The 27,031-nt window shown below is 40.6% G+C and overlaps 1 protein-coding gene across 8 annotated transcripts in view; it reads left to right on the forward strand.

Moving 5' to 3' along the window:
* The window catches only part of LOC149141213 (EKC/KEOPS complex subunit tprkb-like protein), a 173,777-nt gene that overhangs the window by 16,858 nt on the left and 129,888 nt on the right, over positions 1–27,031 (forward strand). For 3 of the 8 annotated variants that reach the window (XM_089446567.1, XM_089446565.1, XM_089446566.1), the window contains one exon: positions 18,396–18,691. In XM_089446567.1, coding sequence (XP_089302693.1) covers positions 18,615–18,691 — 77 coding nt within the window. In that variant the 5' untranslated portion in view covers positions 18,396–18,614. Of the gene's footprint in view, positions 1–18,357; positions 18,692–27,031 lie in introns of those variants that run through there. The other 5 variants (XM_089446570.1, XM_089446571.1, XM_089446572.1 and 2 more) reach the window with 4 other exon arrangements.

The raw sequence follows: 27,031 nt of genomic DNA on the forward strand, positions 1-27,031 counted from the left end.
GTGCTTGTCCCATCCTCTCTTTTGACATATTTCCACAATCGATATTTATCAGTGTTGTCTTTAGGTCCTCCTCTTCCATCAACATTACTTGCAGTAGACTCTGATGATATTGGGGGAGGAGGGGCATCTCCAATGGAGACATTCTTGCCCTTCCTTTGCCCCCTAACTACTGCCTTTGATTGAGCCATGAATACTGTAAAAGAAATGAACAAAACATGCACAAATTTGTAAACAAAAAATCATATACAAACTGCTATAATAGAATAAAAAATGCAAAAAAATGGAGCTGAAATGCACTTACTTGGTGCTTGAATCTCCTTGCCGAACACTCTACTCCCTTAGCTCCTTGCTCCAAACCCTTCTCCACTTGCAAACAACTCAAACAATGCAAGCCAAATGATAAACAACGTGACTGAAATGAGGAAATGCGGCCTTTTTTAACCCGAGGGAGTCCCTTTTCAGCGAAACAAATCCTGGGAATCGGGACACGCAGGCAAAAATCGGGACACATTGGCAAAATTCGGGACACGTTTGGGATTCGAAGAATCCTGATAGGATTCGACGAATCCTATTTTGGGACACGTTTTTTGGCCGAATCGTATCCGACACGCCGGATTCCGGTTCGCCAGGCCATTTGGACGAATCCGGTTACTTAGTTAGGTAGTTATATAGAAGAAAATATCAACCATTAAACCATGAAAGATCCATAGAAAATAGCCATGAAACCATAAGACAAGAGACATAGATATTAGGCTTGAGGCCAGGGCAAAACTTGTGACAATTCCCTTGAAATGCAACAACTGGAATTGATTCTCCTAACTGATAATTCAGTCTATTAATTTTCTAATTAATATCGAACTAATCACACTGCAATTTCTTCACAAAATAAAATAAATCGCGGAAGCCAAAATAACAACTAAGAAATGCTAGCATATACACAATAAAAATGACACTGTTCTTTTTGGACAATTATCCCTGGAAAAACCCAATGTGGGAAAACCGCTGCTGCAGTGAGGGTTTTTATTATTATGCAACAGTGAAATTCTGAGTACAACTGGATATAGGAATTTACAGGGTAAGTTCCTCAGACAGAACACCAAAGGACACCGCTCACAAACAGATCGCAGATCAATACACCAGTATTTTGATGTGGTTAAAACCCTCAAAGAGGGAAACAGTCCACGGCCTGAGCCAACGCGACCACTTCAGGCAATTTATTAATAAAAGAATGAAAATTTACATATGCTTCTCTCATAGACGGATTACCCTACAAATGATCCTCCATGCTCTTTAAATAGAGATCATGGACCAATCGGGTGTTAAGCCATGGATCAAGTGTCGGTAATACCGAGGAGAGAATGAACCGTCGGATCACTCCATATCGTGACCGTCGAATTGTAAGTTACAAAATGTACATAGTAAATAAACACACTTTACCTAACTCTATACTAGACCAAGTTGTACTTAACTATTTCCTATGTGTCGGAATATCCTAACATCCCCCCTTAAAAACAACTTGGGATAGGATTGAAGGATTTACAAATATGACACAATAGGAGAAGGAAGGAGGCACTAGAGCCTATCCCCCCTTAGTGACAACTTCCTGAACTCCAACCATAAATCGAAGTTTAGTGAACTTCGCCTCTGTGAGAGCCTTTGTAAAGATGTCTGCAACTTGATCATCTGTTGAACAATATTGCACTTCAAGAACATGGTCATGAATGAGCTTTCTGATGAAGTGCATGTGCAGTTCAATGTGTTTGCTGCGCTGATGTTGGAATGGATCTTTGCATAGTTGAATGGCACTTTGATTATCACACCAAAGTGTAGTCGGATGCTGCTGCTGAAAGCCAAACTTTGACAGGATCTGACGAAGCCACAAGGCTTCCTTACTAGCTTCTACGGCACCACGATACTCTGCTTCTGCTGAAGAAAGAGAAATGGCACCTTGTTTCTTGCAAGCCCATGTAATAGGTCCTGAACCAAGAGTGAACACATAACCTGCAATAGACTTCCGATCATCAGGGTCACCAGCCCAATCAGAATCACTGAAACCAACCAATAGAGGAGTTGCTTCGGCACTGTAATGAATCCCAAACTGAACTGTACCTCGAACATAACGAAGTATTCTTTTAGCTGCTTTCCAATGACTTTCACGTGGGTTTTGCATAAACCGAGCAACAAGGCCAACAGCAAAGGAAAGGTCAGGACGAGTATGGGTTAGATACAAAAGTTTTCCTACAAGTTGACGGTATAAGGTAGCATCAACTTCAGGAGAAGTACAAGTGACTGAAAGTTTGACTCTAGACTGAAAGGGAGAAGGGGCTGGCTTACAGTCTTCCATGTGAAAATGGCGTAGAATATCACAGGCATACTTGGATTGGGAAAGGGAAATACCATCCTTGGATTGCAAGATTTGAAGACCAAGAAAATAATGTAAGTGTCCTAAGTCTGTCATTTCAAACTTCCTTTTAAGGCTAGACTTCACATGGTTTATAAGGTTGGGATCACTACTAGTCAGGATAAGATCATCAACATAAAGAACAAGAATGATAAGAGACTTGCCCACTTTCTTGGTGTAGACAGTATTGTCAGAATGACACCTAGAAAAGCCATTTTCTAAAAGAAAGTTATCCATTTTGGCATACCAAGCTCGAGGAGCTTGCTTGAGACCATAAAGAGATTTCTTAAGTTGACCTACAAGGCTGGAGTCTATTTGTATAAAGCCAATAGGTTGTTCCATATAGATTTCTTCATGCAAGTCCCCATGCAAGAAGGCGGATTTAACATCCATTTGATGGACTTCCCATTTGAAAGAGGCAGCAAGGGAAAGAACAAGGCGGATAGAGTTCATTTTGGCAACAGGGGAGAAGGTTTCAGTATAGTCAATGCCTTCAACTTGTGAAAAACCCTTAGCAACAAGACGAGCTTTATGTTTATCAACTTTCCCATCTGGTCCATACTTGGTTCTGTAAACCCATTTGCATCTAACAAGTTTTCGTCCCTTTGGTATAGGAACAAGATCCCATGTATCATTTGCCAATAATGAATGATATTCTTCATTCATAGCTGCTTCCCAATCTGGATGCCCTGAAGCTTCTGCAAAGGTGTCAGGATCATAATTCACTGAAGCTTGAGCCAGTAAAGAAGAGGCTCTATCGAACTGAGAACGTGTACGTCGCTGATCTGTAGGATCATCGGCAAGATCACTTGCTGCATCCCGAGTAGCACTGACCCATTTTGGAAGCTGAGGAGCTAAAGGAGGATCCTGAGAAGGTGGGGGAGCAGTTTCATCCTTGCTTTCATCATCTGAAGAAGAAATATTTTCAAAAGTAGAAGAGATAGGGAGAGGTGGCACATCCGCCGAACTAGGCTCGCAGGCCGATATATTTTTAGCAAACTTTACATCTCTTCTAATGATAACATTTTTGGACTTAAGTGGAATAAATCTATATCCTTTGACATCTTCAGAATATCCAACAAAAATACATTTTTCACTCTTAGGTTCTAAAGCTTTATGTTTCTCATCTGGAATATGGGCCCATGCTTCACTTCCAAAAACACGAAAGTGACTTACATCTGGTTTGATTGAGCTCCATGCTTCTTCTGGAGTGATATTTTTTAAAACCTTAGTAGGAGTGCGATTTATTATGTAATTTGCACAGTTAATTGCTTCTGCCCAATAATTAAGACTAAGTCCTTTAGATTGAAGCATACAATTAGCCATTTCCTTTAAGGTGCGATTCTTCCTTTCAGCTACACCATTTTGTTGTGGAGTATATGGAACAGTATGTTGCATTTGAATTCCATTCTCAGTGCAAAAGTTGATGAATGTGTTTTTAACATATTCTCCGCCATTATCAGATCTTAGCTTAAGAATTTGATGTCCAGATTGTTTTTCAACAAAGGCCTTAAAGGCCAAGAACATGTTAAATACTTCACTCTTGAGTTTTAAGAAGTATACCCAAGTGCGTCGGGAGAAATCATTAATGAAAGTTAAGAAATACTTGTAGCCAGAGAATGAAGCAACTGGAAGTGGACCACATAAATCACTATGCACAAGCTGTAAAGGGGCTGAGGCGTGCCAAGAGGCACGTTTTTCAAAACTGTCTCGATGATGTTTTCCGAGTACACATCCGGAACAAACACCATCTCTGCAAGATACCATTGGAAGACCTGTCACCATATTTTCTTTACATAGATTCTGAAGAGAGCGATAGTTTAAGTGACCAAATCGCTCATGCCAAAGTTTGCTCACTTCATCATTATGAGCAACAAATACTGAGGGAAGATTTGATGACCCAAAGTTGTGAAACTTATACAACCTTGTAGAATCATCAGCAATGCCAGTAGCTAAAATCTGTCTAGGATCTCTTAGGTCCTTAATTACAACATCGTGAGGTGAAAATTCAACGATTTTACCTTCACCTGAATGGGTTATCTGATATACAGATAGAAGGTTGCACGATAAGGTTGGAACACATAATACATCATTAAACTGGCCATTCTCTAGATGAACAGTTCCAGTCCCTACAACACTAAGAGATCTATCATCACCAACATATATATTTTTGGTGTTACAATCATTTAAAGAAGAAAACATGGCTTTGTTTTTGGGCATGTGATAAGAAGCTCCAGAATCAATGAGCCACTCATGAGAATGAGAAGAAGATACATTTAGTGCATAACCAGACCGAGATGCTTGACAACCACATGCAGAAAGTGCCATTCCTGAAGATGAAGTTGAAGTTGAAGATTGCTCCAAATGGATGTTATGCTTCTTCATTGCTGCTTCCAAGGCTTCCATCTTCTTAAAGCATTTGGATTCTAAGTGGCCATCTCGATTACAAAAGTTGCAATGTCTATCAGTCTTCTTCCCTTTGTTTTTATTTGTCTTATCATTTTGAGGCTGAAATTGCTTAGGACCCTTGTTTGGTTTAGGACCATTCTTTTTAGGATACAACTTCTTAGGATTCTTTGGATTTGGTTGCTGTTGGGCGGCTAATGCTTTCTTAGAAGAGTTTCCAAGATGAAGAAGACCAAGTTGTAGAGTTTTTCTTGTTCTCTTATTAAAGAATCACAAAAGGAATCAAAGGAAGGGGACTTGTAGGTTTGTCGTTGAGAAATGAAGGCTTCTCTTGTAGAATGGAGGGTGGAAACAAACACAGAATAAGCTGGTCCCAACTTAGTAAGAATGGAGTAGATAAGGCTACTATCTTCTTTCTTAACCTTAACACCTTCCAAGAGAAGTCTAAGGGTCTTGAACTTGGACAAAAAATCTTCAATGCAAGAAAAATTATTGGGGTCCAATGTAAGCAATTCATTTTCAAGTTGATGGGCTTTAAGTTCATTTTTAATTCCAAAGACTTTAGTAATCTGTTTCATTGCTTCATCAGGAGTATCAAGTTCTGCAATATGGAATCTAAGATCTGGAGAAATAGACATCCCTATCAACCCACGTGCTTGGTCTTGCCTATTTTCCCATTTAGCTGCCTTGTCTTCATCTTTCAGTTTGGTCTCTTGGCCTGTGGCTATTCTGTAAAGACCTTTACTTCTAAGTAAATCCACATTGTAGGACCACCATTGGAAGTAGTTGGTGCTGTCAAGAATGACTTGGCATGGACTTTCCATTTAAAAAAAAACTGAAGCTAGAGATGCTGAAACTAAGTGTTTCAATGGAAAGATCTAGAAAAATTAGGCTGTTTCAAAAAAAACGGTTCTGAAAACGGCTTCCGGATGAAGAAGTTATGGCTTTTTGAAGAAAATTTGATGAAGTCGCCGACGAAGTGCGGGAATGTGCGGAAATGAAAAATCCGCCCCCACAAAATGGAGACTTGAACTCAAGACCTCTACTCTCATAAATTAGCTTTGCACCAAGTGAGCTATACAAAAAGTTTGAGAGAGAGAGGGGGGGGGGGTTGATGCTTTGGGTTGCGTGCTTGCTTTGAGAAAGCTCTTTTTCCCTACAAAACAAAAAACACAAAACCCAACACGAACATACAAAAAAAAACGAACCTTGCGGCTCGAAGTTAGCTTTAGCCGGAAACTAAATATTTTCAAAAACGAACCTTGCGGCTTGAAGTTAGCTTTAGCCGGAAACTAAATATTTTCCTCAATGTTTCTGATTTTCCGAGATCACACTAAGGCGCAACGGAAAAGAGCATACGCATGAGAAAAATCCTTCCTTTCTGTTTCTGATTTGCCCAGATCGCACAGAGTCGCAGGGCAAAGAGCATACGCAGAAATGAAAGGTATAGATCCGGTAATAAAAAAAGCTAAATAAACTAAAAACCGAAATAAACAGAGAGAAAATAACTATAAACTGCAAATAAACACTGTATACCTCTAGATCTTAAAAATGACGTAGCTAGGGCTACCAGAAACCTTTTCGCGTGAAACGAAAGGGGTTCCTCACTGGAACAAATGCTCCCAACACAACAGAGCAGTCCTCTCGGCCTGAAAGCAGTCAGAAACAGTAGATCTAGGAAATGGTAGTCGGATGCAGTTCTACCGGCTTCAGATTTGGATCACCAACGGACGCGGCCCTCAAATAGCTCTGATACCATGTAGGAATTTACAGGGTAAGTTCCTCAGACAGAACACCAAAGGACACCGCTCACAAACAGATCACAGATCAATACACCAGTATTTTGACGTGGTTAAAACCCTCAAAGAGGGAAACTGTCCACGCCCTGAGCCAACACGGCCACTTCAGACAATTTATTAATAAAAGAATGAAAATTTACATATGCTTCTCTCATAGACGGATTACCCTACAAATGACCCTCCATGCTCTTTAAATAGAGATCATGGACCAATCGGGTGTTAAGCCACAGATCAAGTGTCGGTAATACCGAAGAGAGAATGAACCGTCGGACCACTACATATCATGACCGTCGGATTGTAAGTTACAAAATGTACATAGTAAAGAAACATACTTTACCTAACTCTATACCTAACTCTATACTAGACCAAGTTGTACTTAACTATTTCCTGTGTGTCGGAGTATCCTAACACTGGATGCCCAAAACTGGCAATCCACTACAAGAGAAACACTGGAAAAATCCCTGTTACAGGCTCCCTTTGAAAAACTAGCTGTCCAACCCCTGCGTAGGCCTTTTTGCGCCCTCAAGGCTGATCTATTTGTACTTGCGTGATCCACGTGGCTGTATTGGAAAAGTCTATGTGATCCTCGCGACTGTACTGGGAAAACCTATGTGACACTACTCTGCAACTTCTCGAAAGAATCTGCGCATGCCTTGCGGCTGTATCAGGAAATCTCGCACGACCCTCTCTTTTGACTCTTTCAGAACTGGAAACCTTCGTCCAGGCTGAATCACCTGCAGTAGAGAATCGAATTGTTTAGATCATTGAGTATCTGCAACTAGTGTGTTCTCCATCTACCCATCGCCCTGTTCTTATAATCTCCAATTGGGACTCCAACAACCAAAATTAAAACTTAATCGATGGTTGAGGTCATCTCCAAGTCGATCTGTGTGAGTTTCTTGAGAATTCTCACCTATCTCAATTAATTACTATTAATTAACCATTTTTCTTAAGTTAGACTTAGGAAAATTTTAATTATGGTCAATTAATTTAATTGAGCCATCTCTAGGTGGAATTTCTAGAAACGATTTTTGGGTTTTGGAGAAGTCCTGTGTTTTAGCCCCTCCATAAAGTCTAGAGACTAGAACACCATTTGATGCTACAAAAATTAACAAAACCACAAGGGGAAACCCATAAATTCTTCCTTATGAGAGAGAGTTCAAGATTCATCAATACATTAGAAATACCATCAAGATAATAGCCAAACCAATACACAAAAACAAGATGAAATGCGATGCCCTCCTCCTGAGATTTTCGACCCCCTCCTCGCTTCCCTTCTTCGCCGGAACATAGCTCATGACAAGATAGATCAATGTGCCAAATGAGAAGAGGTGGTTTCCTTTTTATAGTGATCAAAGGGGGTCAAATGGGTGCCTCTTAGGGGCCCAACCGACTTATGAAAAAGGAAGCCGACTTGAGGTAAATTTTTAGGAGAGAAAATATCAATTTGAATTTTCCAATTTCACATGATGACAATAATGACCATGGCTACTATATTTCCAACATTTGAGATGAAGGATATAAGGCTTATGCACTATTTCCTTGGGTTGGAGGTATGGCAAGGTAATGGAGAAATATTCTTGGGGCAGGGGAAGTACAATATAAAGATCCCTAGGAGGTTTCATATGCAAGATTACAGGCGCATGAGCGCGCCTCTAGTCACCAACTGGAGCAAGGTGGACGCTAGTAGAGCAAAGTGAGTAGATGTTACATTGTACAGGAAACTCATTGTTAGTTTTTTTTAGCATCGGATAGGTGTTCTAGTCTTGATTTGTGTCAGAGAGGCTAAGGACATGAGGTCTTCAAAACCCAGAAAAGGTTTCTCAAGATAAGCTTGGGAAATGACTTAATTAAATTAATTAGCCATCATTTAAATTTTTCCCAAGTCTAACTTAGGAAAATTGGTTAATTAATAGCTATTAATTAAGGAAATGTGAGAATGCTCTAGAAACTCACAGAGATTGAGTTTGAGATGATCTTAGCCGTTAATGGAGATCTAATCATGGTCGTTGGTTCACTAATAAGAGATTATAAGAGCAACTCGATGGGCAGAAGGAAGATACACTTGAGCACATCGAGTGAGAGCGAGTTCCTTGACAGATTGAGCTATCCAGTAGCAGAGGTCAAGCAGGGAAGAAGAGTTCGAGCTAGGAGGGATGCAAGAGCAAGAGGGAGCAGAGACAGTGATTCTGGTGGAGATTTCCAGTGCCGGAGAGTCAGCAGCAAGAGGGTCGAGTTCTCCTCAGTGAGACTGCATAGGGACTGTGTAGGCAACTTTAGAGGGATCTCGATTCAGTTGAAGGAGAGGGTGATTCAGTTGCTGGAGGCCGGGAAAAATTCTTGAAGGCCAAGCGAGTCATTTTTAGAGGCTGAGTTGGGCAGAACGATGACATCATAATAGTTCCTAAGGCAGTGTGAATTGGCCTGTGTAGAGGTTGACGCATGGGTGTTCATGCACCTAGTTTGAGCCAATTTCAAAGTGGAGATCAATGTTGGGTGAGACAAAAATTGTCTCACTAATTTTTGGCCAGACTATTTTGCTGAAGATTGCTAGTTGGGCATCTAGATTTTTGTACTTAGATTTCACTGTTGCATAATAATAATAAAATCCTCATTTGTTGCAAGAGGTTTTCCCACATTGGGCTTTTCTGGGCACATTTTTCCAAAAATAACAGTGTCAATTTTATTGTGTGTGCGCATCTATTTTTCTCGGTTTCCAATTTATTTTCCACAAGGTTTTTATTGTGAAGAAATTGCGGTGTGATTTATTCGTTATTTTGTTGTAACAAAATAAACTGCAAAATTAATCAGTTAGAACTAGAAGAATAAATTCTAGTTGTTGCATTTCGAGGAATTTTCACATGGTATCAGAGTGTTTGAAGACAGATCAGTGGCTTCATGACAAGGGAGAAATTTTGCAGCGTCAGAGGTAGTCTCTAGGCAAAATTTTTGGATCTGCGCATAGGCTAGCCAAGAGTGTGAATCAACGGAGGCAGGGGGTTCGATTTTCAATTTGCAGGTAATGAAAAATTCAAAAAGCCTCAGTTGCAGTGGTTTGCAGGCAGTGGTGTTGTTGGGAAGTGGTCTCGGTGAGTTGATCAGTGATTTTGTTGAGTAGATCTGGGCAGAGTGATTTTGCAGCAATTTTGTAGTAGTAGATCAACATTGGATGGAAGAGAAAAAGCACACACAGAGGAAGGAATTTTTTAGATTTTCCCTGAGGGTTTCCAGATTCAGTTTTCTGAAGGAAATTCAAGATTTCCATAGCAGAGGGCAAAACTGCGTATTATAGGAGGGAGTGTGAGTAGTAGAGCGGGGAACAAAGCTGGAAAGGGAGGAGATTCCTGTTTATTTTCCTAGATTTGAGTTTTGCAGAAATGGCCTCAACAGGACTTCGAGATCAGGATAGGCTTGATGGAGCCTCTAACTATTGTATCTGGAAAGCCATAATGACTTTCCTGCTAGATGAGCATGGTCTGAAGATGCATGCAGAGAGAGTTATATCCATACCTACAGATCCACAACAACTAGAGAACTACAATAAGGAGATGGCCAAAGCGAAGAGTATGATCCTTGATGGAGTTCGAGATCATATAATCTCACATCTAGCTGGGAAGAACACTGCCAAAGAAATGTGGGATGCTGTCGCAATGCTTTTCCAGAATCCTTCCCATAACCAAAAAATGTTTTTGAAAGAGAAGCTAAGGATCACTAGGATGCAGAAAGGTGGAGTCACTCCTTACCTCACTAGAATTTAGAATGTCTGAGATGAGCTTGGAGCAGTTGGTGAGACACTTCACGAGAGTGAGCTAGTTTGTACATCTCTCAACGGTTTTACCAAGGAGTGGGCAACTTTCGTCCAAGGTATCACTAGATGAGATACACTTCCTGTTTGGGATCGATTGTGGGCTGATTTCACTCTGGAAGAGATGAGGCTTGCTCTTGTTGAGAGTAACATCAGCGATAACGGCAGCAGAGGACAGAAGAGTGTGAAAGACGAGGAGAATGTAGCCCTTGCATCGAAAGGGAAGGCAAAGAAAGGTCCCAGTTAGGGACAAGGCACAAAGGGAGAAGAAAAGTAAAAGAAAGACCTGTCAAAGACCATGTGCTTCAGATGTGGTGAGTTTGGTCACTACAATACCCAATGTCCGAAGAAGAAGAAGGACAAGAAGGAGAAGTAGGAGCAGGCAACAACTTTGACAGAAATCGATAATTTTTCCAATAGGTTGGAGGATGAATTTTCTTAGTATGTAGTTATACCTCCAAGAGAGAGGTGGGGAGACCTTGAACTCTAGTTCCCAAAGTTGTAGAGATTATGGGCAGGGTCTAAGGAGGATAGCTTCAGACAGGTGCTGTAATGACCCACCTTGAGTTATAGGGAACATAGAAATATTAACATTCATACAAGACATGCATATGATAGCTACATATGCATGTATCGTATGCACTGCACTACTATGCATACTAACTAATTATGATAAATGTCCAAGTATAAGGTAATGAATTAATGATCAAAGTGCTTAGTAAATACTAATGTACCAGAATTTAAGGAATATATGTTGTGGAGTAATTGTTATGTATACCACCATCATAATATATAACTAATACATTATTCAAAAAAATATATAAATACAAGGAATTTTTATTAACTAAAAGAAATTATATATTGTAGATTGTATATCAAATGAAAAGAACTAACTATATAAATCTATAAGTTCTAAATTAAATTATTAAACTTTAAAAGGGGAAGGAACTAACTATAAAAATGAACTATATTATTATAAGGGAACTAACCATAAGAAAAAAGAGTGAAAATCTTGTTTCCAAGCGGAGAAAAATGGTGCAATCTGGAGCTAGGGTTCTCTGTGTGAAAACAAGTTCTCAGATGCGGTCGCCAGGTCCTATTCGCAGGGGGTTTCGCATGGCGAACCAGGAATTATGAGTCGGCAGAGGGTTCAGTCGCCTAGGAAGGAAACGAAAAAGCTCTGCCTCCTTTGGCTTCGTCTCCATGAGGCCAGAGATGTTTGTCTGTTCCATTTGAAGGGGCCACAGGGGGCTCCCTGGCGTATTGTGCAGTGGTCAAGCTTGGAAACTTGGCGGCGGGAGGTGGAATCTTTTCTGTCGGAACCTCAACTCTTAGTGGCTTGCAAAGCTGTGTCGCGGAACCGGTGGTGGCCTTTGCTCGGAGTTTGGCTCCGATATCAGTTGAGCTTTATTCGAATGGCTCAAAGGGGGAACTCTGTTGGAATGCTGGCGCAGGGGAGGGCGCTGATCATCCATTTCTATTTATCCGGTCTGTTGCGTTCTTGGGCCATGGGTTTATTACATAGTGCTGCTACTTGAGCTGTCCTTTGGCTCAACTGGCCTGTGTGCCATGTATTGTCTTCCCTGCGATGGTCTTGGCTCCAGGTCTTGCCATCTCTCGCATAATTCGACCCCTTGTGACTCTTTGGCCCCCCATTGTAGTGCGATCTCCGGGCAATCTAGGGATGCATGGCTCCCGAAACCTGGTAATGCCCATCCGGTTTCAAATATTTATTAAACCTCCTGTTGGGCATTCTTTTTTAATATGGGTAAATCTAGTAGATAGTGTGCAGCAACTGAAACTCAACATCATGCAACAGGCTGGATACCCTGTTCAAATGCAGAACCTGATTCTCGAAGGCAGGGCTTTACAGGACATCCGGGCTCTGCAGGATTACCACCTTCAACCAACATCCTCCATAACCCTCAATCTGAGATTAAGGGGTGGTGCGGGATCAACCAACAAAACCTTAAATGTTGGAAATGGCTATGGGTGCAGTTCTTCAAAAAACACAGAAGCCAAACTGAAGCAAATGAATGGAGGACCCTCTTTCAAGAACATCCTGCAAGGGAAAAGAACAGTCGCAGAACCAAAAAAACAGGTTGGTACATCCCCTAGCCCATACATTGTGGAGCTACTGAACTCAATCCCAGAACTTACCATAGATAATTCAGAAACAGATGAGCACTGTGTTGCTTTTGAATCACAAGCACTTATTTGTTGTTTTAACTGTTTCTGGCCAAAACCTGTGGATTTATTTCATTGGATTTTGACCAATTGGTCACTAGAATGTGAAATACACCTCTGTTCTAAGGGGTTTTTCATCATAAAATTTCCATCAACAGAAGCCAGGGATAGTATTATACAGGATGGACCATGGTTCTGGGGATCGACGGGCCTTTTCATCACACCATGGTTCCCTGCTTTTGATGCAAACACCATGGTTGTCACTAGAATGCTGGTGTGGATCCGACTGCACAACCTCCCACTTCATTTCTGGGAGGAGCGAGTACTCACAGGAATTGGGAACATCATTGGGAAATATATCAAAACGGATACCCAAAGACTGGAAGAAAGGATCTACACACATGCCTGGATATGTGTGGAAGTAGATCTCAGCAAGGGATTACCGGACCACATTCAACTAATCCATAAGCAGATGAATTGGACTCAAACACTAGACTATGAGAACACAACCTTCAGATGTAGAATTTGCAAACAAACAGGACATCTACAAAATATGTGCCCTGAAGGCAAGAAAGACACCGACAGAAAGAAGAAGAATGGGAAACAACCCAAAGGATGGAATTTCCCTCCACCCCATCAGGACGAGGAGGAAGATGAAGCAGAGGAGGAAACTATACAAACCGGGAACAACTAGACAACACAGGTACTAGAAAACCAAGGGGAAATCCCTCAGGACCTCAATGAAACATAGGACAACCAGGAAAAATCAACAAATAACCCAGAAGCTATGGAAACTAGTGGGTATAAACGTACCCATTCAATAGACAACTCGGACTCAGACAAGGACAATGCAAGACCTGAACCTGGCAATCAACTTGCACTTGTCTCTGATACACCATCTCAAGGGGAATGGTGCAGGGTGGAAAAAAGAAGGGGAGAAAAGCCTAGCTTTTCTCCTTATTGTATATTAGTTTGTTTTTTGCATATCTCTGCTTATCATCAGTCATTGACTTGATGATGCTTGGTTCTCAGTAAAATGTAACATGTAATTTTGTTTTAACTAATAAAATTATGCTTTTTTCCTTGGAAAAAAAGGAACTAACCATATAAGTTCTAAACTAATTATTAAACTTTAAAAGGGTATAATTTAATAAAATATTAATATTTCTTTAATAAAAAGGAAAGGTATTACTTAATTCAGTTAATGGTCACTTGAACGAGATATTAAGTGATGAGTGTCAATGCATAAAAGTATGACCTCCTCTTTAGACATTGTGAGGAGCCACGTAACTGACAAAAGGTAAGAAACCATGCCTCAATGTCGAAGTGGTGGAGGGTTGAGAGGCGGTGATGTTTGGAATATAGGGAGAACGTAGGAGGCATACTGGGGGGAGGAAGTTTTTGGAGTATCTCACAGATAGAGAAGGAAATTCCGAAGAAGCCACATATAGAGAGTAACATTGAGTCTTAATTGTTGTTGGAGCTTTGGGCATGGGGGCTAGAAGACCTCCATTTTGATGTCTTTTAGATTTGGGAACTAGATAGGTTGGGAGGAAAATGGTCAATTTGGTAACAAGAGTGGGAGCAACAACATACCAAAAACACCTTTAAATTGATTTCCATCCAGGTATTCTTTTGCATTTTATTTAAATTCAGTTTCAAATTTACCGTTTGATTAATTGACACATTTAGGGCTTTAGGTTCAATCTGCGATAATTTAATAAATATTGGGTTCTCTGGTTAACGCACAAAGTAGGGTTCTACAGGTGGTTCCTTGTGGATCATACCCTTGCTATGGGGGCCCACAGTTTTCAGTAGCAGATGGATCAATGTCAGCATGGCACAGTCAGATCTTGAGGGACAGTTGCAGAACTAGTTGCAGTCAGTTATTGAGGGGCATAGAACCAGTCAGGGCACATACAATTACTTAGTAGACAGTGCAAAGGCTAGTTGCAGTTAGAGACTCAAGAGACATATGTAGAGTGAGTACAAGGACAATTGATTCAGAGTTTTGTTCTTAGTTGCAGTAGTTGCAACAACAACACAACATGAGATCAGTTGCAGTGCAAAGCAGAGTTGGCAGCAGTGTAGGAGGCACAATGCAGTGTCAGCAACACAAGTGCAGGGTGGTTCAACTACATAGTTGGAAGATGAATCAGAGTATGCGCAGTAGCTTGGTGGGAAGTGGCAGGTTGTCACAGTTTTCAGACATCAACAGTGTGAGGGAAGATGTTATGGGAGAGAACACCTTCCTTGGTAAGAGGGAGTGTTAGTTTTTGTAGTATCGGATAAGTGTTCTACTCCAATTTCTGTCAAAGTGGCTAAGAACACGAGATATTCAAAACCCATAAAAGGTTTCTCAAGATAAGCTTGGGAAACGCCTTAATTAAATTAAATTAGCCATCATTTAAATTTTTCCTAAATCTAACTTAGGAAAATTGGTTAATTAATAGCAATTAATTAAGAAAAGGTGAAAATGCTCTAAAAACTCACACAAATTGAGTTTGAGATGATCTTAGCTGTTGATGGAGATCTAATCATGGTTGTTGGTTCACCAGCAAGAGATTATAAGAGAAACTCGATGGGTAGAGGGAAGATACACTTGAGCACATCGAGCGAGAGCGAGTTCCTTGGCAAATCGAGCTATCCAGCTGCAAAGGTCGAGCAGGGAAGAAGAGTTTGAGCCAGAAGGGACGCAGAAGCAAGAGGGAGCAGAGACGGTGGTGTTTTCCAGTGCTGGAGAGTCATCAACAAGAGGACTGAGTTCTCCTCAGTGAGGCTGCGTAGGCAGCTTCAGAGGTAGTTAGATTCAGATGAAGGAAAGGGTGATTCGGTTGTTGGAAGCTTGGAAAAATTCTAGATGGCCAAGAGAGTCCTTTTTAGAGGCTGAGTTGGGTAGAACGACAACATCAGACTAGTTCCTAAGGTAGTCCAAATTGGCTTGTGTAGAGGTTGACGCAAGGATGTTCGTGCAACCACTTTGAGCCAGTTTCAGAGCTGAGATCAGTGTCGGGTGAGAAAAAAATTGTTTCACTAATTCTTGGCCAGATTATTTTGCTGAGGATTGCCAGTTGGTCATCCAAGTTTTTGTACTCAGATTTCACTGCTACATAATGATAATAATAAAACCATCATCTATTGCACCGATTTTGCCACATTGGTTTTTCCGGGGACATTTGTCCAAAAATAATGGTGTCAATTTTATTGTGTTTGTGTGCATCTATTTTTCTCAGTTTCCAGAATGTTTTCCGCAACGCTTTTATTATGAAGAAATTGCAATGTGATTTAGTCATTATTTTGCCGTAACAAAATAAATTTCATAATTAATTAGTTAGAAGAATAAATTCCAGTTGCTACGTTTTGAGGAATTTTCACACTCATCGGGTTGTTGATGTACTTGGTCAACACACGACTTGATATTTGTTTTGCAGTTAACCAGTTGAGTCAGTTCATGATGGAGTCGACCAAAGTTCACTTGGTAGTTGCGAAGCATGTTTTGAGGTATCTCAGAGTCACAATAGATTATGGATTATGGTACAAACAGGTTGATGGAGTGAGGCTGGAGCGCTTGTCAAATGCAGATTAGGCAGGTAGCTCCACAAATCGGAAAAGTACTTTAGGTTGCATCTTCAGCATTGGGTCAACAACTGTTTCTTGGTTTAGCAGGAAGCAGAGATCAGTTGCACTCAATTGAGCAAGGACCGAGTACATGACTGCTAGTTTGGTAGCGTATGAAGCTATCTGGATGAGGAAGTTGCTTGTGGGACTTTTCAGGTAGAGGATGGAGCCCACAATGGTACACTGTGATAATCAAAGTTGCATTAAGCTGTTTGAGAATCCATTGTTTCACGATCACTCCAAGCATTTCGAGATCAAGCATCGTCATCATAGGGGTTGCGTGCATAAAGGGATAGTGAAGCTACTGTACATTTTTACAGAGGAGCAAACAACAAATATCTTGACCAAGGCATTGGTAAGAGGCAGTTTTGTCTATTTTAGAGGTAAGTTGGGAGTTGTAGAGAATCCCTTCCTCGCTAAGAGGTAATGTTGAAAATGTAGTGAGTGAATGTCTTTTGGCTTGTGCCTTAGCCAGTGAAGACTGTGATCTGTCTTTCTCTAGCATGAGTGCGAGCTCATGAGATACCCTTCAGTTACGATGAGTTTATTTCCAGTTTATTGGAATGATCATCTAGATTGCATGCGTAGAGTTGGAGCTTCAGTTACGTGGAGTCTTCTTCAGTTTAACTACAGAACGAGGTGGTAGTTACAAGTTTAGTTAGAACGAGTTAGTCTTCAGTATTGATTGGAGAGAGAATGAGTTAAGACTCCAAGAGTTAGTCTTCGGTATTGATTGGAGAGAGAATGAGTTAAGACTCCAAGTGTTGAGTGGAGAAAGGACGAGTAGAACTTTCAATGAACTCGCAATCAAAACTCAAGCTTCTAAATTGAGCGGGGCCTTCTTCCATGCTCTAATTGGGTCTATAAAGGGAAGGATGAAGGTACAGGATCATCACAAGTTTGTGAGATCATTCTTTGTGTGTATGTGCGCAGAATTGAGGAGCTTGTGCACTAGGATTTAGGAGGCCACAAGTGCACAAGGAAATAGGGGATTTGCGCTAGGAAATAGGAGGAAGTGTGCAAGGAGATAGAGGCCCCAGTGCGCAAGTAAATATCAGCAGGGATCGTGGGAATTGTAGGGCAGGTCAAGGCTAGTTCAACAGTAGAACAAGTATGTTCTCAGAGACAAATTGCTTTGTAATAGATCTAGTTGCTCAAGAACAATCAATAAAATACCACAACAAAGAAAGCAAGTTTTCCCTTTTGGGTTTCCTTGGTAAACGATTGTGTCAATTTGTGTGATTGTGTTTTAATCTGTCGATTATTTTCTGCTGCTTATATTGTTAAGAAACTCTGTATCTTGGTGAAAGTAAATTTGGTTGCAGTTTTCAGTTGCCTTGTTTTCAGCAATTCATCTAAGTAGTTGTGGAGTTTCAAGAAAATTAACATTTTGTTGGCAAATCTGACTGGTGATATTTCTTATTTATGATCTAAGCTACAGCCCATATGATAGTGCCACTCTTGTTAAATTTCTACTATCATAAAACATAGTATTCTTTTGATATAATGTTGATGATGAATAATGATACGTGAATCCTTTGCAATCATTGATTTTAATCGTCTTTGAATTTGGTGATGTAAATTAAACACTGGCAGCAGGATTTTATTTTTATTTCCAAGCATCATTGAATGAGCAATGTTTGTCTAATAGAAATCATTATTAGTTTGTTCGTTTTTTATATAATAAATTTGAACTCTCCTTTATCTTGAGATTAGTTCTCAAATTCTCTTAGTCAAGCTCAGCTAGAAGAACTTGCCCTTTCTATTACACGGCCTAGCCTAGTTTGGCTCATACGAAAGCCCTCCTTAGGTTGTAGGAAGCCCCTTACCCTTAAATTGAGAGGCATGGTCACCAAGGTGACAGTGGTAAATGATTGGTTCCCCTGCTAGGATTTGGAATTATACCTTTAGGTGAGAATTTGAGTCGCAACACGCAAAATGTGGTCCGCTACCCTCCCCCCCTGCTGGACCCAAACAGGCTCCCTTGAAAGTAAGAGAGGAACTAATTTTTTTTGGGGATGTCTGCTCCCTCAACATCTGTGACATGGTGCTAGACCGATAACAGGCTTAATTTTTAAAATCTTATGACAGTATAGAAGATCTTAATTTCTTTTGTGATGTATTTTTCTTGCCTTTTCCAGTTTTTACACAGGAGACTCATGGAATGCATGATTTGCAGGATAGTGCATGTATTTCTTCTCCACTTCGGCGGGTAAATAGTAAATATTAAAAAAGGTCCAAGCATATGCTATGGCATTCTCCTTAGTCCCAGCTGTCATGCTTTGTTAAGTGAAATTACATATTTCCAGGCAAGTTTGTGGAAATATAAAGTCGGGCATAAGCATTATATATCAAAGCTTCAGTTAGGACACAAGAAAAACAGGATCTGCAAGTAGCAATGGCGGAATACAAGTTAGACGATAAGACTGGAACAACTTTGCACCTCCTCCTCTTTTCAGATGTTACCAATAGCAAGTGAGTATTTTATCTCTAATTTATGCAGGTATTACATTGTTTTTCTAAATTTTGGATTACTTACTGTGGTTGTTCTACCTTCTAGGTCACTAGTTGTTTAGTAAATGCAATATGCTAATTTCAAATGTCACTAATAGCAAATGCACATTTTATCTCTCATTTCTGCTGCTTTAACAATGTTTTTCTAATTTCTGGATCATGTAGTGTGGTTGTGCTACCTTCTAGGTAACTGAGTTCATTAGCTAATGCAAAATGCCATTTTTTAAGACAGAGTGAATAAATAACTGAATTCATAGTCCAATTGCCAAGGTAGTCCATCGTACCTCATCATAATTTTCTTATTTGTTCAAAGTAGATAGTGAATGCATCTGTTCTAGCATTCCAGTAAAAAGAATTCTGATCATAAATTGTTTGAAAAGAACTTTTTTTAAAGTCTCATCTGCCTTTTGGGTGATAACAGATTTGTATTTGTAATGGTCAATTTAATAAAGTGTTGTTTATTCTTGACCTTATCAAAATGACAGCTGGGAGGAATAAAAAAGAGAAAAACGATGAATCAAAATGAAAAAATGAATAAAAAAGGTATTTGACAGACTTAAGATGTGTCAATGCTTAAAATGAAGTGCTTCATAAACCTATGGAAAACAAAACGATGACTACTAAACCTGCAAATCAATGACCCAACTAGGGCTCAATTATTGAATCTATCATAGTGGGGAGTTTTTACGCCTTGTTGGGTTGATGGGTTTTATCCAAAACATGCCAAAACAGAGGTAATTTTGGCTGGATCCTCATAGTTTGGAATGCAAAAAATGTCATGGGAATGATATTGAGAGCTGCACTTCTCACCTATAAGCTCCTGCTAAGCTCCCAAAGATATCAGAATTGTTTCTCACACTTCTGGATTGTTTCCTACTAGTTCCAACTTCCATTGCTCCGGAAATGGAGGAAACAATGGGAGGAGGTTTGCCAACTCCTATAAGCAGTTCTTGTGCAACGCTGATATTACTATATCTTAATATTATATCTTTATTATATTTATAATTTAACATTAATATATAATTTTCTCTTGGGAAAGTAGGCTTTACAGTGAAAATGCTGTGTGGAGGTGGGTCATTTGGCCTACAAACAAGGGGGTCTTATACAGCAATTTGGTGTCTTGCTTGGCTGTGACCTTAACATTGGATTATTATTATTATTATTAAAATAATAATAGGCATGCAAAAACTCATTTGCTTAAGATACTAAGCAAGAAAACTGAAGAAAGAGGATCAATGAGGAAAATAATCCTTAATCTTTCTATTTTCCCTTTTCTGTTTTTATCTTCAGTCCACCCCCTAGAGAAGGTTCTATGGGGACTAGCTATAAATAAGAATTTGTTTTCCAAGATACGTGATGTGCCTTTTGATTACCTTTCTATTTGCTTAGAGAGACAAACAAAAGACTGTTCATTTAATTGTCAACCCGGGGTTCGTAGGGGAACTTGTGAATTGTTGTGCATCGTATATGCTACTACATTTAGAATTTCCTTGAAATTCTGCAACTGCTCTAATGAACAATCCAAAAACTAGTTTCTTTTCATTAAGACACAAACTTTCTCCACTTGTTTGCATCAGAATAGAACAGAGTTAAACATAGTCACACGATAGCCAAAAAGCACAAAAAAATTTCTAAGGAACCCAACTGGGAAAACCCTATACTAGCTTTAGAAATTTTATTGACAAAGTTGAGCAAATAGAATTAATTACAAGGCAAATTGTTTCATTAGAGAACAAGCTTGTTCTCTCTGCTGACCAGGGCTGCAGGGAGCGGCCCCCCTCGATGGGAGCGAATTTCGGGAGCACGCTTCCGCAAAAAAAATCGCTCCCTGGCTTTTTCGCAATTTTTGTTCACAAAAATGTTCCAAACACAATTTTTTTCAAAGAGACATTCTCCTTTATCTTTCATTTTCATCCTTTTAATTAAATTTTTAACATTACCATGAAATGACTTAGGATGTTTGAGAGTGGTCGCGACCTCATTGGATTTCATATGGAGAAAGTAGAATTTTCAGGATTCCAGGATTTCAATTTTTCAGGATTCCAGGATTGAGGGGATTGCAATGTTTCCTTTGGATTTTGTCATGTACTAGGGTAAGTAACTCATATTTAATCAAGAGCACCAAGCCCTCTATGTACCTTGATGTTAGTGACTCTTACCCACCATCCGTGGGTGGTATACGTAGGAGAATTTTTTTCTCCTAGATGGTCTTCAGCCGGTAGCCAACATCCCTTGTAGCCACCAGATAGCTCAATGTGCCACTATCTCCGCCAGCTAAGCCAATCATGTGGTTCCTCACGCATCTGTTATGATCGTATGTTTGAAGGTGGGCCTCCCAACCCCGAAGGTATGGCTTTTCATTGAGGTAGTTGAGTAATTTTGTTTACTTATCATGGACACTTTTGGGCATGGATTGGTGGGGGGATTCGGCGGAAAGAGTGAGATAGGTCTGTACTCTTGTCTCCTCTGCTCGATTTGGTGGTTAGCCTTGTATCCTAGTCCCGTGGGATCTCCTTTACTGGCTATTAGCTTTAGGGCTAGCACTACATGGGAAATACCGCTTTTGGTTGTGTGGTCCTGCTTCTCGGCACCATATACATCACTCCCTTCTGTTCATTTTAACCCCATTTATCACTTTTCCCATCCGGGTCCACATTTGTCCACTGGGTTCACATAGGGTTAGCTTCCCCCTCCCCTTGCTCACACCTTGGGTCGGGCTTCAAACGATGCCCCAGAGGTTGATGTAGGTAAAAAGAAAAGAAAAAACATAATTTGGCCACTTACAACAGGAAATGTACCATAATGCAAAAGATGGTTGGGACATACAAATTTAGCAAGTGGGAAAAAGCCAAACATGAGCTCTACCCCTTATCTATGACCATCACCCTAGTTCCTATGGGCCCTAGATGAGCCCCCTCTACATTAAGGAACCCATGATTGTCCCAACCCCTGGTGGACAATGAATTGCCCCACCTTAAAGGGGGTATCTATTGTTGTATGCTACACATCATGCTCTCTTCCCCTGGAACCCCAAGCAATTATGAAGAAAAATCAATCAAAGACAAAAGGCATATGAAGAAGGGTGGAGAAACAAAGGCTGATGTAACTCATGTACCACGATTGCTCCCTCCTACACTCATATACCTAAGTGTGGGCTTTCCCTTTTATACCTATCCATGTGGCTTGGAGCCTTCCCCTGATCCCCACTCCATTCCATCATATCACATGCCACCTACCACTTGATGGATGTACCATGGACATTTCACCCCCTTTAAAGTCAGAAACCGCCTAATAGGGTCCTTGGTTAACCCCCTTATTGAGCTTGGAGACACTGGTACATGCCAAAGCCCATTATGAAAGGGCATGCCACCATGAAGTGTCCATTTGATTCCATGATTTGTAGTCTCTTTTACTTGATTACTCTAATGATTTGTTGTTTTAGATGGCAAAGGGACACATTCTTATGCAAGATTGCAGGTGGGTCTCCGTTTTGGGTTTGGTCTCCTTATACGGGGTCCAAGCCCTTCAGAGGGCCACATTGGTGCTTATAGGCTGAGCGTAGAGAGCCATGGGTCTCCACCATAGCAGTGAACACTTTATTGATACCCAACACCATTTAGTGATTGCTCGTGTTCCACCTTTTTGGATGAGGATGATGCACCTAGATCACCATGCCCAAACGACTTCACACTTGTACCACGCACTTGGCAGAGGTTCCAGGGTCTAGATGAGGATGTGTCTCATCGTGGGAGACAAAGGGAGAGCTTATGTCACCATCCTAGCCCTTACAGATGGTTTACAGGCATTATCGATCCACATGGAGACCCATGAGGATGTCATTGTGCCCCCACACCCACTTCGGGACACCACATGTGACTCGTTGGGATATGAAGGGGCCAACCCATAATTCACTATGTTTGGAGTCTATTCTCTCACCTTGGCACACGTTGGACTCCACTAGGCCCGCTCAATGGTCGAACGACTCATCATGTTTACTATTTAGCTCTCTTGAGAGGCTTATCTTTCTATTTTGGAGCTATCTTGGTGGGCTTGTCACCAAGTTATATCATTATTGTACATTATTTTATTATTTGGGGCTAAATTAGGCCATTCAAATGCCTTATTGGATTGTATAAATAAATGAGAGGCTCATTCATTCCTCTCTTCATCACTTGGATTTGGATCATTTGTTTCTTCTGGAAATGTCACTAGGCCCTTTGATGGATGAGTTGGAGATCTAAATGCATTTCGATGCTCGGAAGAGCTTAATGTCTTGTCTTGGAGCTTCAATTTCTTTGCATTTTGATGATTGGAATAATTTCACTATACTTGTGAGTACCTTTTTCATGTTTATTTGTAATTTTGTCTCAGCTGCTCTTTATGCAAAGTTGCCGGGCTTGTCCTGTTGAGGGAGTTTCATATGATCATTGGAAGTATGGTGAATTATTGTCCTGGAGGCACATGAATGTTCATGAATTGCCTTGATAAGTCTTCGTTTGCAATAGAAAGAAGTATAAATTTCCCTTTGTAACCTAGTCGCTGCTTAGGCCATACGAATTTGCTGGGGAGCTCCTTGGTTGGAATTAAGCATATCTAAACATTGATTTCATTTGATTCCATTCTCCCAATTGGCCAGACATTGGTATCACCAAATGAATATCTTTTACACCTCTTTTCCTCTATTCTAGGCCCTAACCCTAGGAGATCACCTAAGGCATCAAGCGAAATCTTTTGTAACCATTCAAAACCCTTGAATTTTGGTCCACCACTGCATTGGAGTTTGATCAAGAGGTCCTCCAAGTTTGAGGCACATTTGACAGTGGAACCCCGAGATATAGCAAGCCCTACCCATAAGACCATCTCATTCCCCAGGTTTATTTGGGTTAGTGTCCTCACCTGGATCATTGCATTTAAAATTCAAAAGAGAATTTTCCCTTTGATCCTATTCTCCTCCCTAACTTGGTCAAGCCCCTCTATTGTTGATCTACTCCACACCCTTGACCTAGTTTGGGCCCACTTGGGTTCTTTGTGGTCCCACAACTTTGTGACTCACATTCCACAAGGATTACATAGAAGCCCTTTCTCCTTTAGGATTCTTAGGTCTAGGATACCTCTTGTTAAGGGATATTCTCCAAACCTAGGTCTAAGCATATTCATAACCCTTCTAAGAGAGCCATCTATCTTGCTTTCATAGCAAGCGAGCCCATAATCTAAGCCTCTCTTGTGAATAGGCTTTTGGAATCACCCTTCATCCCATCATTGATCTATCATTCCTAGTGATTCCTCTCATACCAGGACTCCTTCCATCGGTGAAAGTCTGTAAAGAGTAGGGAGCTTTCGCTGAGGTGACAATGGGCTATTGCTCCATTGTTGCTTCTTGGCCTAGTACTTGCTCCATAGGATCCCCTCCTAGGACCCCTACTAGTTTGAGCAGTAACAGTGACATTGGTCGTCGAACGCCTCTATCATGACCCTACTAAAATTGTACCAGTCACTCAAACGAAATCTTGACTTAACATGCTACATTTTTTCTATCTTATGTTAATGCTTAGAGGGTGATATTAATGAAAAAGATCCCAAGATAGGCAATGATTTTGATGATACATAGGTATTTGTTGTAGCATGGTTTTTTTGAATGCTAGAGGCCATCTAGAGCCTAATGTATTTTTGGTTTAGAGATGGATTGCACTCGATGATATTTTGGTTATGTGCACCCTTACATGCTATATAAATGAGAACTTGTAACTTGTGGACATGTGGTTGATTAGGATTATAACTTCTAGATGATCGATGTTATATAGGTTAATCCACGTTTTTATGCTTTTTTATATCTAATTAATCATTATACATGCTTTTGTTGACATATATGCATCAAAATATATAAAAATATCTATTATATAAAAATTCTCTCCTAATTCGATCTCGACTTTGGAGCTTTTGAAAATGTCGCTCCCCGCTTCTGCTCCTGCTCCCAAGCAACCTTGCTGCTAACACTTAGCTGAAACATGATTGCAACAACCCTGTCCTTAGCTCCTAAATCCTAACGTTGGCCTTGGAAATTCCTCCTATTTCCTAGCGCATACCAGCAAGAATTTTCTTTGCCTAACCCTGAGTATAGGCCTCTTCTTCACGCTCTTCCTAGCTCGGCTAGCTCACACACAAAACTCGTGCTCTCTATTGTCTTGTCTCACCAACTCGTGCTCACAAAAGAATGATCAATTCTGTGCCTTTGTCCTCCTTATAAGATTTTCGACCCATCTAAATTTGGCAAGTTTATTTTTGGGACTTCGACATGTGATTGACTAGTTAACTGAGTCTAACTGACTCATGCAACTCATCCTAGCCACAAATAATTTTTTAGACTGGTCACTTGTGCTTTTCCAAAGCTAACTCGCACTGGGAGACAAATAACTAAGCCTCAACTATTCACATGAATAAAACTGCTTCATGAACTTGTCCTCATTTTTAGAAAGTCGTCCTAACTTATAGGAACTTGTGCATGCTAAGGAAAGACTACTTGTGGTCACTTTGACTAAGGCACAAGTCAAAGAAGACCTTAATCACTACTACTTTCAACATTCCCTCTTAGGGAGGAAGGTCTTGCTGGAAGAACCTCGTCCACCTGGATTTGTCTCCAACACTGCTATATTCTTCGCTGTTGTAGTTGCTCCCTTTGAACTAGAAGGCTTCCCTGCATTCTTCTGCGGAGACTGATTTGAAGACCTGTTCTTTCCAACCATGCTCTGCAAGCCTATCACATTAGTCATAAGTGCCATGTACCCTGTGTACCTTTGTGGTTGCTTCCTCTGGTTGAAAGTGATATTGGAAGATCCAACTCTATCTTGATCTCCCATAAACAAATCCTCTGCCCACTTGGCTCGAACTCTCCCTATACTGGGAGTCATTGATTGAGTGGCTGCCTCCACTTGCCCTGGGCTATGCTCCTCATCATCTCGCTGGTCAACCCAACTAGCAACTAGCTTAGATTCAAACGGAGATACTGGCTAAGATTCCATCTTGAGAGTTCTATCCTGCTCTTGCTCAACCACCACTTCTCTACTCTGAACTCTCCCTGCCTCGCTGCTCAAAGTTGCACCTGTCTCTACCTATAGCTTGTAGAGATTCTTCACCCTCACACGTACTGCTTCTTACATCCAAAAGCTAAGTGTTGGAGGTACACCTTACCTCTGTTGAAGATGATATCATATCCCTTGTCCTCAAAGGTAGCTACCGAAACAAGATTCTACCTCAATTTGAAAACATAGAGAACATATTACTTGACTCCCTCTGAAAGTTGATAGTACCAACTCCTCTAGCTGCACACTGACCATCGTCTCCTAGCTCAATCTGAAACTGCATGTCCTTATCCTTCAGGTGGCTAAAACTCTTCTTGTTCCCGATCATGTGGAAGGATGCTCTTGAATCAATATACCATATACTGCTATCTGCTGAGCTTTCCATGCAAGCAATCAATGAGAAATCTTTCTCAAACTAGGCAAAAAATGCATCTACCTCCGCTGATGTAGCTACATGATCCTTACTGGACTCCTTCCGCTTAGGACACTTAGTGGCATAGTGTCCAAACTCATGGCAATGGAAGCACTTGATCTTACTTAGATCCTTCTTCTTGCCCTTCTGACTGGACTCGACCTCTCCTTGGCCCTTCTTGCCCTTGGCCTTGCTTGCTAGGGCAAGGTTCTCCTCGTCCACTGTCGTAACTGATCTACCATCTCTAGTCCCTCTCTGGATCTCTTCCTGAACGCAGTCAGTCCAAAACCTTTCCCAATTGGGAAAATTCTCTCTCCCACTAACAACATCCTAGAAGCCCTGCCAAGACTTGTGAAGTCCAAGTAAGGCAAAACTCACAAGGTCATGATCAGATACAATCACGCCCACACCACCTAGTTCATCTCGTACTTGAGTGAACCTTGACAAATATGTGACGATGGGCTCATCCTTGCTCATCCAGATACTCAGCTTCTCCTTAAGAGCAAGCTTCTTGGTATCATTGGTACTCTCATATAGTTCTAAAATAGTTTTGAACATCTCAAAAGTTGTCACCTTCTCATGGATATGAGGAATTATATGGTCTTTGATCCCTTCTAGAATAATCTATGTTGCCAGGAAACATGGTGCGGGGACGGGGACAGGGACGACATTTTTGGAAACAGGGTGCGTGGGTTCGTCGGGTAATATAATAATATTAAATTTTAATAATTATATTTTATAAATTACAAATTTATAATTAATAATATATATGAAATTTGAATTTGTATATTTTTTCAACTTTAAACAAGAAAA

This window comes from Pinus tabuliformis, chromosome X (assembly GCF_031772625.1).
Source record: "Pinus tabuliformis cultivar Carrire ecotype Pingquan chromosome X, CPIR1, whole genome shotgun sequence".
Classification (NCBI taxonomy): Eukaryota; Viridiplantae; Streptophyta; class Pinopsida; order Pinales; family Pinaceae; genus Pinus; species Pinus tabuliformis.